The 16630-nt window shown below is 48.0% G+C and overlaps 1 protein-coding gene across 1 annotated transcript; it reads right to left on the bottom strand.

Moving 5' to 3' along the window:
• Positions 1 to 6022: 6022 nt before the first annotated feature.
• On the bottom strand, positions 6023 to 15840 carry CACNG1 (calcium voltage-gated channel auxiliary subunit gamma 1). The gene is made up of 4 exons (XM_009466925.2): positions 15530 to 15840; positions 9335 to 9409; positions 7064 to 7201; positions 6023 to 6311 (listed from the first exon to the last, which is right to left on the bottom strand). The coding sequence occupies exons 1-4, from the start codon at positions 15768 to 15770 to the stop codon at positions 6085 to 6087; spliced, it is 681 nt and encodes a 226-aa protein (XP_009465200.1). The 5' UTR covers positions 15771 to 15840; the 3' UTR covers positions 6023 to 6084.
• Between the last annotated feature and the right edge of the window lie 790 nt (positions 15841 to 16630).

The raw sequence follows: 16630 nt of genomic DNA, 5'->3' as shown, positions 1-16630 counted from the left end.
GCTCTGAGAAGAGCTCCGCTGCTGCCGGGTCTCAGGCAGAGCTTTCGCGGCGCGTCCCTGTCCCGCTTCGTTGGTCCTCTGGCTGCCACAGGCTCTTCTGCCATGTGCCCGTCTCCTTCTCTGTGGGACGCTTAAGTGCAGTAGATCCACCCGGGGATGTGTTCGCGGGTCTGTCCGCAGCGTCCAGCTCCCCGTAAGCAGGAGCGTGTCGTAGGGACAACGCCCCCTCCATTCTGTCTAGCATAAATCTTCACCCTTTGTAATGCCCAGCTGCTATTCAAATGGCAGCCTTAAGTGTTTCCACAATACAACTAATAAATAGCTGTTACACATAAATGCTGGCTGGTTAGAACCAAAGCCCTTGCATCCGTATTTTCTCCTGGAAATTATCGTCTAGTATAGTTTGTACGGTTTTACTTAATTGTATGGGCTATGGCATTACTGACCCCTAGCAATATGTGAATGCTTCCACCGACTTTACAAACCCTGGGAGTGCTGTTCGCTACTTTGATTAATTAATGTTTTGTTCCCAGATTTGTCAAATTCACCTGGGTTTTTTTTGCAGAGATCATGCTCTCTAAGCAATTCTCTTGCTATGTATATAGTACCTCTACTGTAAGTAGCACTGTGCGCAGTGTGTTTGACCACTCTACATTTTCTTTTTAGAGTGAAATCAAGCGTATTGGAATCCGCATGTTTCCAGAGCAATAAGCCCATGATGCTCGTGCTCTGCCTGTTATCGTCATTCAACTCATTTAATTTGTTTTGTTAGTTTTTTTTAAGTTTCTAGTTTTCCTAGAAAAACTGCAGACAATTAACTTGTCAGGACAGATGGTGATGGTCTATGGTGCCTATAAAAAATTTGCACATCATATTCCTTGACATGAAATATGGGCTATTTCTGTTGGTATAACAATACTTGCGCCAGTATCTTTTTGTTGGTTCTGTCAGGGAACAAGGATTGACTCGTTCTAAGTTCATTTCTTTCATTCAAGGAAAGTGAAAGGATTTACAGCAAGCGTGGTGGAAACGTCAGTTCGGTGTGGGGGTTTTGGCAACTTTAGCTTTAGTTGAGAAATGTTGAAAAGGTTTTACCTCATTAAGGATTAATAGATGCTTCTGATAAATTACGGAAAATGCTCTGTGATTTGAGTTATCCAAGACTAGGTAGGTGTTGTCAGTCTGTTCTCCGTAGGACTTGCACCCTCCCGAAGGGCAGGTGCTTTCACAGGACCTGCTGGGACGCCGTCCCGGGCGTCTCCGTGAGACCGGTGGTAGTGGGCACAAAACCGAACCAGAGCCCTGGCCTGCAGCCCTGCCAAAACAGACTTGTGCTGCTGGTTGTATTAAAAAGAAAGTAGGCCAGAAATCAGAGTTTATTCCCTTCTCTGCATTTCTTTGTAGAAAGCAGAAGAGCGGCTCACCGTGTGTCTAGATGCAGAGTGTGCGTATGTGATGTCTGTATGGCTTGAATTTATGTTCAATAGCTTCACTGGAGCCAGAGCATCGATCAAGGATGACAAAGCAAGAGCAACCTCATCCTCCACTTCAGTGAAAACTAAGACGTGATGCTCCTTCCTTGCTCCTTGGTGATAATGGAAAGGGGAAATAATTTGAATAGATGCCTTTAAAACAGATCCTGTTGCTGTGGGTGTAATTTGTGGTACAGAGCAGCCTAATACTCCAGTCTTTGAGTTATAATACAACATCGGAAGGGGCACTGTCCCACCACAGAAAGCAGAAGCTTCTTTCAGTGAAGTTTAAAATGAGGTTTATGCTATAAACAGTTTCTGCACATTGGTCAGGTTCCTGGCACGCAAATGTACGGCCAGAGTGTGCTGGATCGAGCCCAAGGGCTCGGTGTTAATCTCCAAAGCCCTCCCTGGGCTGGCAGCATGTGGTGCTGCAAACAGCCGTCTCCTGGCGGCTTGGTGGCCTCTTGTATCGGCTGTGTTCCTCAAGAGCCATCCAGCCCAGGAGGGAAAGGGCCCCTCTGCAGCGGGGCCAAGGGTCTCATTGCAGGGGGGCAAAGATTCTCAGATCTTTCGGACCTTCTGGAAGTAATTTCCACAGCTGTCAAAGTAAGGAGAAAAAAGGTGATGGCCACAAGGAAGCAACAGAGTGGAAAGGGATCAGTGAAAAAAGAAGTATCTAAGTATACCTGTGCCTTTATAGACTACGCGTCGGGCTGGTCCAACACCTAAGCATCATGCATTTGCTGGCACTTCTTAGGCATGGAATAAGGATAAAGCAGGGGTTTGTACCAAGATTTCTGAATGAAACCCTCCCTGCGTGCACCCATCTGTGCTCCCTCGCGTGCTATGAACCCGGCTGACCTGCGCGCTCTGGCCGGGCTCGTCCCTGCCTGGCTGGGGCCGGGTTCTCGCTGCTGCGGTACCTTTTTGCAGATAAACGCTGTTCGGGGAGCTCAGCTAGCTGCTTGCTAAACAGGCAATTTTGTTCTTCAGGGTTGTTAGTCTAGCACCTTTTCTGCACAGTAAATTCACACAACACAGCATGTAAAAATAAGGGAAGCGGGATTCGCTCAGTGCCTGGTGCCTAACAGCAAATCTTACTCTTACATAAACAAAAAACTTCACGTCTTCTGTTGCATTGACTCTGTGATTCAGCGCTTGGGCTGTGCAGTGTGGTGGGCAGACTTCAGCAACCGAAATCTCCCAATACCATGTCCCCTGCGATGCCCCGGGGCACCCCGGTGCGGGTGCCCTGAGGCAGGGACGGGCAGTGATGTTGGTTTATGGAGCGGTAAATGGTACGTGCCCAGGGGACCCGTGACCAAAGGTGTCCGTGGGTTTGGTTGAGGATTTCATGGTGGCTGGTGGTAGCATGGTGGCTGTGAATTCATCTGCCTCTTCCTCTCCCTGGTGCGTGTTTCCCGCTCGGTTCTTAGGCCATCTCCCAAACCTGTGTGTGCTCCTGCTGCTTGTGTAGCAGCCAGGTTCCCGTCCCCAATTTGCTCTGACGACTCCCTGCCGGTGAGTACGTTTCTTTCATGTTTTCATGCTATGTTCCTGAAGTTTTGGTGGCCATTCACTGCTATTTGCTCAGCTGAGAGAATGAAAGCTCAAACTGGTTACAGCTCCCCCCTGACATTATATTCTTTTTCCTTTATGAATGCCAATTACTTTTATTAACCCTCTCAAAACACATTATTGGCTCCCTGGCAGAGAGATTTGGATATAGCAGAACAAACCTGCTGTAAGAGCAGTGCCTTTCCCACCGTGAATACCAATGACCAATTTGATGGACGCGTCCCTCATCAGCATTTCTTAATATCTGGAAAAAGAAAATGAAGTCATCCACATGCTTCTCAGCCTTTCAGGGACCATGCGAAGAAGTGAATGATGAAAAAGCCCCAACTTACAGCAGACAGACAATAAACCTTAGTGAGTTTAAGAGCTTTAGGAGGCATCTAGCTCAGCTGAGTTGCTGTCTGTGGGTCTAGGGTCTTGCTGCCATGAGCTATGTGTTTTCTCTGCCCCATGAGTAAAGTGAGCACAGAGAGGCTGTAAAACCTCTGGATCCAGGCCAAACCCCAGGACTCCCTGGGAATCTTTCCGTTGCCCTCACTGGGGCTTGGACGAAGGGGTTCAGCCCTGACACAAGCAGGAGCGCGCGTGGGATGGGCGAGACCTTCCAGGGTCTGTTTTTCTGAAATATCTACGTTCTTGCTCGTGAATATCACGAAGGGCAGTAAGCAGCTCCTTGGCTGGGCAACAAGTTGCTACATGAGGATAAGAAGTTGCCTAGAAATTACTTTGTTCCAGAAGAAGCTTTGTAAGAGGGATGGTGCTTCAGAAAAGGTAGGGGCAAAGGGCTTCCCAGGGCGACGGGACGTGCCACTGGTCCGTGTGGGGTGATGAACGTAGACCCACGTCCCCAAACCTCGCTTATCTCAACCCGTGGCATGTCCAAGGTGAGGTCATTTGATGACGATGGCTGAGCTGGGAATGCCTTTGTGCCTGCCAGCTGCTTGGCTTAGATTAATCTGCGTTGCGTGTGTTTGGGTATCCCAACCTGGGGTCAGGCGCCGCAGGGGTCGCACCAACTACTTGCTTTTCTGTTGTTGTCACGTGTAAAGGATCTCCCTAGAAACTAGCTTCTGTTTTCCTGAACAATGAAAACGCAAATTAAGAATGTCAGCTCTGTAACCAAAAATAAGATTTCAAAACCATTTAGCATTTCACAGTGGTTCGGTGACAACTTGAAGAGTTGCAGTTGTCTCTCATGATGAGAGACAGGCAGAGTTCCCCAGCTCATACTCAGATCTGAGCACCAATGAATGCTTTATCCCAAAACTTTATAATATATGTGTTATTTGTAGTGCTTTTCAACTTCAAAGAGCTTGAAAAATATTAATGCAACTTCACAAAAGGCTTCTGTTCTCGGTGCCACGCTACTGATGGGAAACTGGAGACGTGCCGGAGTCTGGCTGGGGGCTGCGGGGGCTCAGCACACCGGGACGGGGTCTGGCCGATGGCAGGGCCATGGGCAACCCCTCGCACCAGCACAAAATTGCTGGGTAATTTCTTGAAATGTTTCAATGTGTCATGATTTCAGATCTCTTCGTAATGATCAGAAAATTTATGTTTTGAATTCTGGTATTCTTTAGAATTGTAGACAGGTAAGTGCGAAGGGAAGGACACTTTGGTTTCCTTTTTTCCTGCTTTTTAAATTATTGGGTGGAAAAACTGCAACTTAAAACAAATACTTTTTCCTACTTGGGGGAAAAATGGGAAAATACTGAGCAGATTCTGAAAAGTGAACTGTCAAAAAAAAAAAAAAAACAAACCCAAAAGAAAGGAGACCCACGTCTTGGCGCTGGGGGCCCGTGATGGTAGGGCTCGGCCGGAGGGGCTGGGTGAGTGCATGGGTTGGGGGCCCCCAGGCCCCAGCGCTGCAGGCGGCCGCAGCAGAGCAGTGCGGGGCTCCGCGACGCAGCCAGCCTCCGCGGCAGCTCCAGCAGCGAGGCCTCGGGCGTACATTTCTTCAAGCATGCATAAACAGCGATGCGCTTTTGTAGTATTTTCAGGGCTGACTCCCCTGGGAATTTCAGTCTAAGTCCTTTCCTTCTTGGCAGCTACCTTGAAGGATTTTTCCTAAAATGTAGTTTTATATACGTACGCAGTGAGCAAAGCACGTATTCTTAAAAAGCCCATTCACGAGGAACAAATGAGAGTACAGTAAATACCATCCAGAATTATACTGTCATTCTGGACCTAGCAGAATTGGATGGGCCAAATGATTCATCCTTCAAAATCATTTTCCAGAAAATCATGCTACTGGAAGATTATGCTTTTTATTAAAGGAAAATATCACTCTAAATGTTCAGTACTTCTTTGCTTTGCCATCAAAGTTTAAGCAGAACAAAAACTGTATCTTGTGGGTTTCTTGTGTGTAATTCAAAAGAATGGAACTGCAGGGTGTAAATTTGGAGGAGAAATTTTTATCCCAACGCTAGGCAAAGTTTTTGGTTTGGGTTGGGCCTCCTCCTCCCCCCCCCCCCCCCCCCCCATCATTTAACAGTTTAGTAGAATAGCATAAGGATCTCCAACTTACTCCAGAGTGGTGAGCTAACCCTTCTTAGGGAGGTAGAGGAGTACGGCATGAACGGGGAAACAAACTCCCCATGGAGCCACAGTTTCTCACTGTCTCTCTCTGACCAACTGATGCGTAACAGCCTGACGTCCCTCACGGATCCACACCCAACTACACCAAACATCTTCTCCCTAAGAAAGCTGTCTTCTCTGTGGCACGAGCTGTCTCACACACGGGTTCTCCCACAACTGCATCAGCACAGGGCATCTCCAAACTGGCACAGAGCAGCGCCATTCACCCACGACCCATGCTGGTGCTGAATGCTCTTTCTGCTTTCTAAAAAAAAAAAAAAAAAAAGAGGAAAAAAAAAAAAGAAAAAAAGCAATAATTACAATTGAACATGCCTTGGTTCAGTAATGACTTAGTTAACAGAGTGCATGTTCTATAGTGAGACCCAGACGTTTTAAAAAATACAAATCTTTTCAGAACATTTTCTGGTTTTTTTTTTCACGGGTGCTGGGAACATCAGTGCTCCGGTTCTGCATCCATGCAGGTCTCCCAGGGGTTCTGGGGGAAGCGAGGCAGCGCGATCAGGAGGAGGGTGATGCCGCAGATGAAGAGCAGGACGAAGGAGGCGCAGGCACAGGCGAAGGACCAGGAGTAGCTGTACTCAATCCAGACTGTCTCCTTGCTGTCGATCATCCTCTTCACGGATTGTCTCATGACTTCAACAGAGATGATGATGCAGAGACCTGAAGGAAGATAGGAGCAGTGGGTTGAATAACCAGCTGTCAATTTTTCATTCGTGATTAACCACCTCATCTGTCTTTTTGCATATAGGAATCGCAGTGAGATTCACAGGTGAGTCATTGACTGTTTGAAGGAACCAACGCTTGCGAGTGCTTAGAGCTCTGCTAAACCAAGGCTGTCCAAGTCAGCCGGTGACTTGAGTGTGATCTTTTAGGCAGGCTTGGATGGGAAACTCAAAGTGGAGGAGGAATAATTGCATTCCTTAGGGAGCTTTTCCAAAGGTTGAATAAGCATTTTATTGAGGTGACAATTAGCACCTCTGTCTTTCAGTCGTTGTGGCATGTCAAGGTACTACTAGCTCATATAAAAATGCAGTCTTTGTGGTTTTGGGAGACAGCTGTGCATTTTGGGCCTGGATCAGCTGTTTCTTGGTGTGAGTCTTAACAAATGAGATGATAGAATAGTGTATATCCCCGGTTTAGACTGGGGCTAGAACTGAATATGTTAGAAATTCCCCTTTTAAAAGTAGTTGGAGAAAACACAGACAAGCTGCTGGGTAATGCTTGCTGAGCAGGACGTTTTCAGAGCTCGTCAGCTGGAGCACCACATAGGGACTGTAGTCTGACTGTGGCTAGGAAGAAAATGCCACTTTCAGGGCATTTTTAGAAGTATCTCCATCCTCCCAGGATCTGTCTAAGTTTCTCTGCATTGTCCTGTGAACTGAGTGCAAGTATGTGAGCACCGAGCCTCCTACCTGCGAAGGTGTAGAACATGGATGCTGGCTTCAGCAGGTAGTCCTTTTTCTTCCTGAAGGATAAGAGGACGCAGATTGTTCCGATGATTGCAAAGCCAACGCTGAAGATGGCAATGGCTGCAGCTGAAATGCTGTATTCTGCCAAAGCAAAAGAAACACCAAAAAATGCAAACGTCTGCAAATTTTGAGCATGCTCCCATCAGCTGGTGTGACTTTGCAGTAGGTCACTCTGAGAAATACGTATCCTCCCACTGCTGCGGAGAGGTGGCTCTGGTGGATTGAATATTTTCCTGAAATAAAAGCAGGGGCAAGTATTGGCCATGTATCTTTTGAATGCAAAGGGCATAAAACCAGAGCAGGAGGGGGAATCACCTACTGAAAGAGCAAATGGCGCCTGTATGGGTCTGATGAAGCTCCGGGCTGCAGTCGTTTTAGCTCTGCTGCAGAGATGGTATTGTTGAACCCTTACTGGGCTCCACACTCTCATTTCTTCCATCACTCCACGCTCTGCTCTCAGAGTAAATAGACAGCTCTATGCTATTTTTATGGCAGGTCTGTATTGCAGAGCCCCGACGAGGTCCCCGTGCATGGCGCCGATGTTGTAGCGGTGCAGCGGTGCAGACAGGCAGCTGTATGCTCCATAGGGCTCAAAAGCCGAGCAGGCAAAGCAGGCAGGAGGCCAGAGGTGAAGGGTTTGCATAGCATCTCTTTTTTTTTTGTTTTTTTTTTCCCCTTTAAGACAATGATTTCCAGCTCTGTGAAAACCCAGCTTCTTCAGGGCATGGGATTAAACCCTCCGTAAAATGTCCTGGTTTTTGCTAAGCCAGCTAAGATGTGCGCTGGACGCCTCCCCCAGCCGAAGCACAGTTCAGTGCCTGAATGGAGGGGAAGAATTGCTAATTGAATAATTCAGGCCTTCATTTACATATTGCATTCGTTTTCAGATTAGTTTAATATTTAACACATGTAGCCATGCGTGAACATCACAGTGCCTGATGATATTTGCCTTTCGAGCCATTAAAAAAAAATATCTCCCAGGCAAAATCACGAAGAATGCTTTTGCCTGTTACTAATTAGCTCCCATCAAAATGTAGCTCTTTCTGCGGAAGGGAACAGCAGATCGCTCTTTGTTCTCATTGCTTTTCATACCACTTTTTTATTATAATTTCCTTAATGTTTCTCTTTACTGTGTGCTAGAACTGCCTGAAAGAGTTTGTTTCGATGTAAAATCTTTTGCTGCGGCTTAAGCTTTTTCTTTTACTTCGAAGAAAAGACGTTCTTCCTGATTATGCTCTGAAATGACTAAGGCGGCAGTGGGTACGTTTTTAACATCAGATGGCTGGAACTGATAGTGTATAAATGAGCGAAAGCAGGTAGCGCAGATACGTGCTCTTCTATCCACTTAAAATTCCCAGTCTTTCCTGTCTTGGGAAACTGCTTTTTTAGAAAAGCTGTGTGCGGGGTTTTCCGCCATTATAATTTCCACTGGAAGCAAAGCAGATTGTTTAATATGTGTAATGTAATCATCAGCTCATTTACTCCACAGCAAAATACGTCGTGTGGCAAACTAGAAAGGAATTTGTCCTTAATGAGAGGGCGAGAAAGAGAGAGGAGCACATTAGATGAGTGCTAAAAATACTTGGCTTTATCAGGGACTTATTAGAAATGTGAAATTTGTCTGTGAAAGACTGTTTTCAAAATCTGTGCTCTGTAAACACTGACTGTGCGTGTCTTTGTGGGATCGCTGGTCCTTCCTTCCATCGATGGCTCTGGTTTTCACATAATTTTCATATAAAATCAAGATGAAGCATAAAATTCCTAATGGTCTTCACAGAGTCTCTGTACTTCTTTTCAGGGTCAAGACTCTGCTTGGGGTATGATTTATTCATTTAGATTTTATTAATGTCTTCTTCCTTCGATGGCAAAGGCTCAGAGTGTCGCAGATAGTGCCAATGTTGTAATGTAATTTTTATGCTGAAAAGACTTTTTCCAGTTTTCATGGGTATTGACGTTGTTATATATTTGTGGGACAACTTCGAGTAAAATCACACTGAGGAGCGTGACCATATATACAAATTATTCTTCCCAGGAAGCTGGCATGTGACCTTGTTCAGAGCACGTTTTTTACATTTTTCCCAGCTGGTGGTATCTGATAGAAATTCTTCTACTGCTTTCAGTGGAACCAGGATTGAACCCTCATTTTGGGGACCCCTTTACCTTAGATCTTGTGTGCACCTCAGTTAGGAAAATATTTTTCGGGATCATTCTTACCTTTCTGGGTGGTTACTTCAAATATCTCTGAGCTCTGTCCTGGTGTGAAGTGCTTGAAGTAGGAGCAGTTGTGTTCTGAAAGAGAAAAGGAAATTTAGCGTGCTTGGAAGTCTCTGATAAAATGTAGAAAAGCTGAATTTGCTTTTTATTGATGTATCAAACTTGCAATGTTTTTAAGGTTCCCTACCCTTGGTAGCACAAAGAAATTGGAGTTGGATTTGTTTTCTTTGGGAGCAGACGAGTGGCACGCACTTGCCAGGCCACCGGCTCCAGCATGGCCAAGGCTGACGCCCCCTCTGATGCCTTTTGTGAGCTGCTCCCTCCGAGAGCTTCTCACACTGATTGCTCCTCTATTTAAAACATGAATTACAGATAATTTTTCTCATTCTGTCTTTGGCCATCACATGTTCCTGCCTCTCTGTGTAGCTGTATTTCCTGGTGATGAGACCTGCCGTGCCCGCAGGCGAGCTGGTTTCTCAGCTCCCCTCCCCTCACCACTGCCAGCCCACTCCATAGTGGCATCACCGCGTCAGCCATAGGAGGGTCACTGCTCCTGTGGTGAGCTTGGACTCCAAAAAGGAGGATGGAGTGTCCTCATCCACCTTCTCCCTCCCAGCTCACCCCTCCTCCAGCTCACAGACCCCCGCCTGGCAGCGGCTGGCAGGGAGGAGCGGCCCAGGGGAGTTTGCTGCGAGGGGGGGGGTCACCACGCTATGGGGGTCCCAGAGCTGAGGCTGCTGCAATGCAGCAAAGCACATGGTGTTTTGCTACAATAGGGAGACTGAGGGCTTTTTTTCTGGCTGTTAGGCTGTCGTGGTTTAACCCCAGCTAGCAACTAAGCACCACGGGACATAGACCAAAAAGACAAAAGCTGTCTGAAGCTGCGAACAGCTGTCCGGGGAGGGGAAGGCTGATCAAAGCCATACGAGTCAAGGGCAAAGAGGCTCTCACTCAACCTGGCTCTACCAAAGTCCACTCCCATCAGAGCAGTCTGCTATGTTAATTTGATAAGATAGCAGAGTTAGATAGTGGGAACTTCATGAAGTTCCTCTATCTGGACTTTACGTGAGCAGGCTGCCATGTACATGGGATGTATAAAGAGGGGTTATAAAGTGAACAGGGATCAAGATTGTGGGGTGGGGGGATACTGGGAGGAGGGAAGTTGGTAGCTGAGTCTCTCAATGACCACGATATTGTTTCATACTCAGCCTAGCAAGAGCCAGCCAGCAAAGAGATGTCATTGCTGTCAGCAGATACACGGGAGGCTTTCAGCCTCGGCATCTCAGCAGGGTGGGGAAGGGGCTGGTGAGGACCTGCTGACTCGAAGCTTTGGCAGCAGCAGGGTTAGGGTGGAGGGTGTTCTCGCTATTTATAACTGATTTAATTGAAGGTTTGAAGGGGTGCGGAACTGGGAGAACAGTTGCTTGCCAGGAATTTGGCTGGAAGGGTGCAATCACAGAGACGTGTTGAGCAGCGCCAGCTCTGATTGCGCTATTCTGCTGAGCCAGGCTGGAGAGGACATGCTGAGCGCCTGCCCCAGCACCTCTCCTGCGCCCCAGGCTGGGTTCCCATCAGACCGGGAAATCACACCAAGGTTGCACAAAATACAGGCACTGCCTGTGGCGAGGGGCCACTTGGTTAACACCAGCATCTCTTGTCCATTAAGTAATGGAGTTAGCACCAGTTCCCAGGAGATGCTGGGTGAAAGTCTGGGAGGACTTTATGGTGCTCTCCAGTGTCCGGCCCAAGACACGCTGCTACGGCGCAGGTCGCCTGAGCCGGGTCGCGGTGCAGGACCATGCAGGGTTTCTGCCTGGGGATACATACTGCATTGCAGTCTTTATTTACAGCATTAATTTCTAGTGTCAAGAAGATACCAGAGTACTGTAAGTTACTTGTTGAGCCTTATGGGTTTTTTCTGTCATGTAAATGGCAGATATTGGAGTTACTGATTCAAGGAAGATTTATTTTCTCTCTCCCAGGAGATAGGCACTTGTAAAGCAGCGGTTTTGGGCCTATTAGTAGAAGATTCCTTCGAGACACTCATCTACTTAATTTTATAAGCTGACTTTTATTTCATCTGCAGCTTCTCCTTGCTGGAGACTAGGTTGATGTTCAGCTCTGGCATCTCCTGACCTGTTCTTTATTATCCTTGCAAATGACTGGAGGAAACGTGTTTGAACTCAGACCTCTATGACTGAAATTGCAAATTTTGAGCCCCAGAGTGGAGGTTGCATGCCTCTGCCAGCGACTGAGAGGTGGCTGAGGCTGAGCATCTAGTCTGGTGGTCCCAGTTTGGAGATCCTTTGGCTCCCGTGGGGGGGGAGGGAGATGGGATGAAACTGGGACACCTCATCTTGGATTGTTTTGTTTGGCTTTTAATTAATTCTCTGAAAAGGCTGAACTCAAAGGAGTCCCCAGGTGTGCTGACTGTACAAAGCCCAAGGCGAAGCCATCTGGGCATGGTGCGATGGGGGACACAGCACAGCTTCGTGCCCATTACGGGTGAACCAAACCAGCCCAGTCCACCCTCCAGTCCGTGAAGGCTCAGCAGAGGGGGAGCACACAAAACCTTTTGGAGATGGACTTGTCTGCAGGAAAAGGAGCTGCCCCTGTGTTTGTGGCTTATAGCAAAGCTCTGCTGAGGTACGATAAATGGGGTTATCACAGAAGTCGGTTAGCTCTAGGGGAGGTGGTTTTGGAAAATGCATTTATTCTGGGAAAATATAACTAGATTGTTTATGGTAAAGTGATATATTGTTTTCAGTTTAAAGATGCTTTGGTGCTCTGCTGACCTGGGAATTATCTGTTTCAACAAGGCTCCCTGTTATTCAAGAGAACTGAGGCACTTCAGTGCCTCTCTGGTGCCATTGTGAATAGGAGAAGAGCCCATTTGTGTCACACCACATTTACATAATGGATAGGATTTTAAATGGGTTTTATAATGGGTGAAAACCATGTGGCAATCTTTGTTTCTCTCCACCCCTAATTGCATTATCTCTGCCACCAGGTCACCTCAGTGTGCTGATGGGAGCAGTCCAGGGGCTCTGTGGTCATTAAGGCTCACGTGAACTTCAGGGTTGTAAAATGCTGTTCATCACAGTGTCCTCTCCCTTCCAAGTCACCCACCCTTACAGCCCTCCTGGCCCCTTCAGATCCACCATTCCTGGATGACCGCTGTGCGGGGGCAAATGGGCCAATTCATCTTTCCTCTGCTCATGCAGAGCCAACCTCTCCTGCCGCTCACTGCCATGGGGCTGGACGGCGGCTCCCACAGCCATGGGAGGCAGTCAAAATGCAATTGCATTGAGCTATGGTTGAAACTTGGGGGTCTGCAATATGGAGACCTCATGGGGAAAGAAAGGGCAGAGAGGCCACAAGGTGGTTGGGGCATGCAGAGCTTCAGGTGGCAGCGGTCCCCCCTGAGCATTGGAGTGACAGGCTGGGGAGGGGCTGGAGCCCACCTTGCTCTTGAACCTCAGATGGACGCTAGCATGTGGGGTTTTGTGGCAGGCTGGATGGTTAGAAAAACCTGGATTTTAATGTGAGGTTTCCACTTGTGTTAAGTTTGGGAGACAGGACCTGCTGCTGTGATTAGAGGAGGTGTTAAGGTGAGGGCCGAGCAGTGGAGGGGGCCAGACCTTGGGCTCTGACCTGGCCAACAAGCCAGGGGAAGGCTTTTGACACACACACACTGACTTTTGGAGATGGTAACTCCAAATAGTTTAATTTCATACCAGTCTTGCAGAGTGAGTCTCTTATACAGACACGGGGAACAAGACAGCCCTGCTGGTAACCCATTTGCTCGAGCATTTTTCCTCTCCAGTTGCCTGAACTCAGGTTCCCATATTTACAAGCACCTATTTACCCTGCTGGCAGCACACGCAGGCTGTAGAGCATCGCCGCTGCTGCCCAGCGTGCAGGCAGACAAGAGCCCCCTTTGTAGGACAACACCTACGCTGGAGTTACTGGCAGTGAAGGCAAACTCAGTTTACAGCTGGTAGTAAACTGCCCCAGTGCCCACTGACCACAGTCAAAAATGTCTCAGTATTAATCTGAATTTGCCTGGTTTTAACAGCCCCCTGATCCTTTGATTTCCTACAGCAGGATGCTGAACCCTTTCCAGTTTGTCAACATCCTCGGAAGAGTGCTGTAAAATTTTAAAGCTCTGCCTAAATCACAGCCCTGCTTCGTGAACTGCAAGCCAAGTCATCCTCCCCATTTTGCAGTGTGCTGAGCTCAAAACCTAATAAATAATGTTAATCATACCATCCATTTCCTCCCCAGGGAGTGACTGGTAAATGGTTATTAATGCAGTGATAAATTCTTATGTTTCTTTTCCAGTCCTGGCAGTAATGTCTGGTTATGTCTCATGATTTTCAGGAAAACCGGTGCCCACATCTGCTCTTTTACTGCACATTTGTTCATTCACATTTTCTCGACTGCTGCAGGTTTCACAACCCCGGTGTTCCCCTGCCGACATCTCTTCCCAGAAGTGTGAAATCGATCTAACGTGAGCCGTGCGGACGCAGCATCGTTTAGCGGCCCAAGTCTGCGGGGGCCGTGCTCTCCCCCTCCACCCCACGCTGTGCTCCTGCTGTGAGTAAAATGGGGATTAAAATATTGATATTATAACTGAGGTGCGAATTTCGCCCTTTGAAACCTCGGGTGCTGATTATGACACAGGATGTCATCCAAATTCCCAAATATCTTTAAAAACTGGAAAACCACCTCTGGGGTGGGGCGGGTGGCTCAGCCCCTCCATCAGCACCCGGTTGTTCGCTGTGCCCGCCAGAATGGCAGCGCTGGGACGGGATGGCAGCGCTGGGACATGATTCAATGCCCGGGCAAGCACATGCTGGTGTCTGTCAAAGATAGGAGCTGCTTTCGTGCTGCCCTGCCTGCGAATCTGCTTTTTGCAGACAGCTGGATATTTATGAGTTTTATATTTACCCCGCAGTTGGGCAATTTTGGTGTTTATCCACCAATTTCTATTGTTTTTCCTTTTGTGGGAGTTTTCCTCCGCGTGCGAGGAAAGGTGTACAGTGAGGAATATGTTTCTAGGCATGTAAGTACCTTCGCGAGAGACATTAAGCATATGGATGACACACTCCCAAATTTGGTTAGAGGCAGATCTGAACACTGAGGCTGAGCTCCTCTCTTCATGTGTAATTTGGCCAAAGAGATAAAGAATTGCAGCAATACTGTAAGCCCAGGCAGTAAGAGTTTTCACAGGAAATTTTCAAATACATGTTAACATATATATTTCATTTCAAGCAGCGATTCTAACATGAAGGCAATCCTGTTATTTCTGTTCTGGAAAGCATCCAGTACCCCATAAGCCTTCTAAAAAAGCAGCGTAGCTCGGTCACGGAGGGAGGGTATTAGTGCATGCAGCGCAAATGTTGCTGACTTCGCGATCAGCAAAAACATAATGAGCTCCTTTTACCATGGGAATGGAACGGTCTTCCCGGAAAGCAGCCGTGCCCGCTCCCCCACCGCCCTCCCCATCTATTGCACTGGAGGAACCCATGATGGAGACGTGTGCGGGACCAGGCTGCCTCCGCTGAGAGGCGAGGAGGCTCAGTAAGTCATGTGGAAATTGCTTCAAACTCACTTTATTACTTTTTTTTGGAAGTTGGCAAAACATACTGCAGGTCCCTGTTTCTCCTTGCCCTGAGGAATGGTTGTTATTGAAATAGCTTGGAGATAACCTAATGCCAGCCATGAACAGGCTGTTCCTTCATAGCTATATGGAGCTGGAAATCCTAAAGATCCAGCTACGTATGGTGGACCCATAAATCCTCTTTCTTGGCCGCTGCCGTCAGTGTGCCTGGGTGCTGCGGGACCCTTGGCGGATGTCAGCAAAATTTCCTCTATCCCAGTTTCGCTCTGATTTCCACCGTGTCTGATCCCCCTCCCTTTCTCCCCGCCACTGTCGCTGTTGCACAGGAGACTCAAATATGGTCACAAACAGACGTGCGAGGCAACACAGCGCGCACTTACAGCAAGGGGGATGACACCGAGGTGTGTTTGCAGACCAACATGAAAACAGCCCCATGCAGCCCCATACCAAATTAAGTGCCACGGGAACACGGACCCTATTTTCATTCTGCCACGTCCTGCAACCTCCTAAGCAAAGCCTGGCATGACCGCCTGGTGCTCTCTCCCGTGCATTGGTGGGTGGTCACCTACCTCCTGGCAGGCTTATTGGCCCACAGCCCTTCTCTTTGGGACTTTGCTCCTGCATAAAAATCCGCTTTGTACAGAGTCGCCATAGCCCAAAATGAGCCGCTTCGCAGGTGGCGTTATATTCCTCCACTTTGGGGCTCAGTACGGCCCAGTGGTCAGTCACTACGGCTGCAAACAGGAGTGAGACGCCAACCAGGATCACGGAGAACGTCAGCCGGACCTTCAGGGGTTTGCTCTCGTCCATCCCGCTCCGGACCGGCGCTCCCGGCGGAGCGTGGCGGGTGATTCACGAGGTCTCCCGAAATCCTGGCGCATCTGAGCGTTTGCAAATGTCAGCCCCGTGCTGCCCGGGGAGAGCGGGGCAGCCGCAGGCAGCTGCTGGGCTGTGTCAGCCGGCGCAGCGAGGAGGCTATTAATGCACGTAAGGAGAGGAGCGCCTGGCAGAGCTCCGCTTTCCGCCCCGTCCCGCCGGGTTTGTTTTGGATTCCCACGAGCTGACCGGGTGGGCGCTCGCTCGGAGTCACCACAGCTGCCGTTCAAAGGCTGTAATCTCTTGACTTGCGGCATGCCCAGAAATAGGCATTAATAGGATGATTAACTTTTCAGCTAGGTTATAAAAACATCTGTGTTTATAATAGCATTGGGCCTGGGTTCAGTCTGATCCTAAATAGTTTAATAGCCCTGGAGCTCACAAACTGCACGCCCACGCCTTCAGCTTGCGGCAGCCTCTGCAAGAAGTTCAGAGCTGGACGTCCCTCCAGAACTGAGCACTTTGGTGTAAAGAAAGTGGCAAAATAAGCAGACTTATTTATTTTATTGTTTATTTTTATTCTAATTATTTTTTAATTGGAAGTATTCTGAGTAGTCTTTTTTTTTTTGTGCCTTTTGCCTCTTTTTTTCTAACGCAGTGCTCACATTAGAGCATTCTCGAGTGCTTGCTTTCTTTCCCATCATCCAGGTTTTCCTCAATGCGTACAGTCCCCATCCTTTCCTTCTTTCAGAAATGACTTCTGTCACCCTGCACCCAGATTGCCTGTGCTGGGGTCAACTCTCTCCTTCCCTGTGATATTTCAGCTGATTATAAAGCTAATTTGATGATCGTGT

Source organism: Nipponia nippon, unplaced genomic scaffold (assembly GCF_047370975.1).
Source record: "Nipponia nippon isolate SJK-2023a ecotype South Korea unplaced genomic scaffold, ASM4737097v1 scaffold_14, whole genome shotgun sequence".
In the NCBI taxonomy this organism is placed as follows: Eukaryota; Metazoa; Chordata; class Aves; order Pelecaniformes; family Threskiornithidae; genus Nipponia; species Nipponia nippon.
The sequence above is the reverse complement of the archived record's forward strand: the minus strand, read 5'-3'. Positions and strand labels throughout refer to the sequence as shown.

Coding starts and splice junctions, on each gene's coding strand:
- CACNG1 (XM_009466925.2), bottom strand. CDS start 15,770: ATGGACGAGAGCAAACCCCTGAAGGTCCGGCTGACGTTCTCCGTGATC. Junction 9,410..15,529: donor GCCAATAAGCCTGCCAGGAG/GTAGGTGACCAC, acceptor TTTCTCTTTCAG/AACACAACTGCTCCTACTTC. Junction 7,202..9,334: donor TGAAGTAACCACCCAGAAAG/GTAAGAATGATC, acceptor TTGCTTTGGCAG/AATACAGCATTTCAGCTGCA.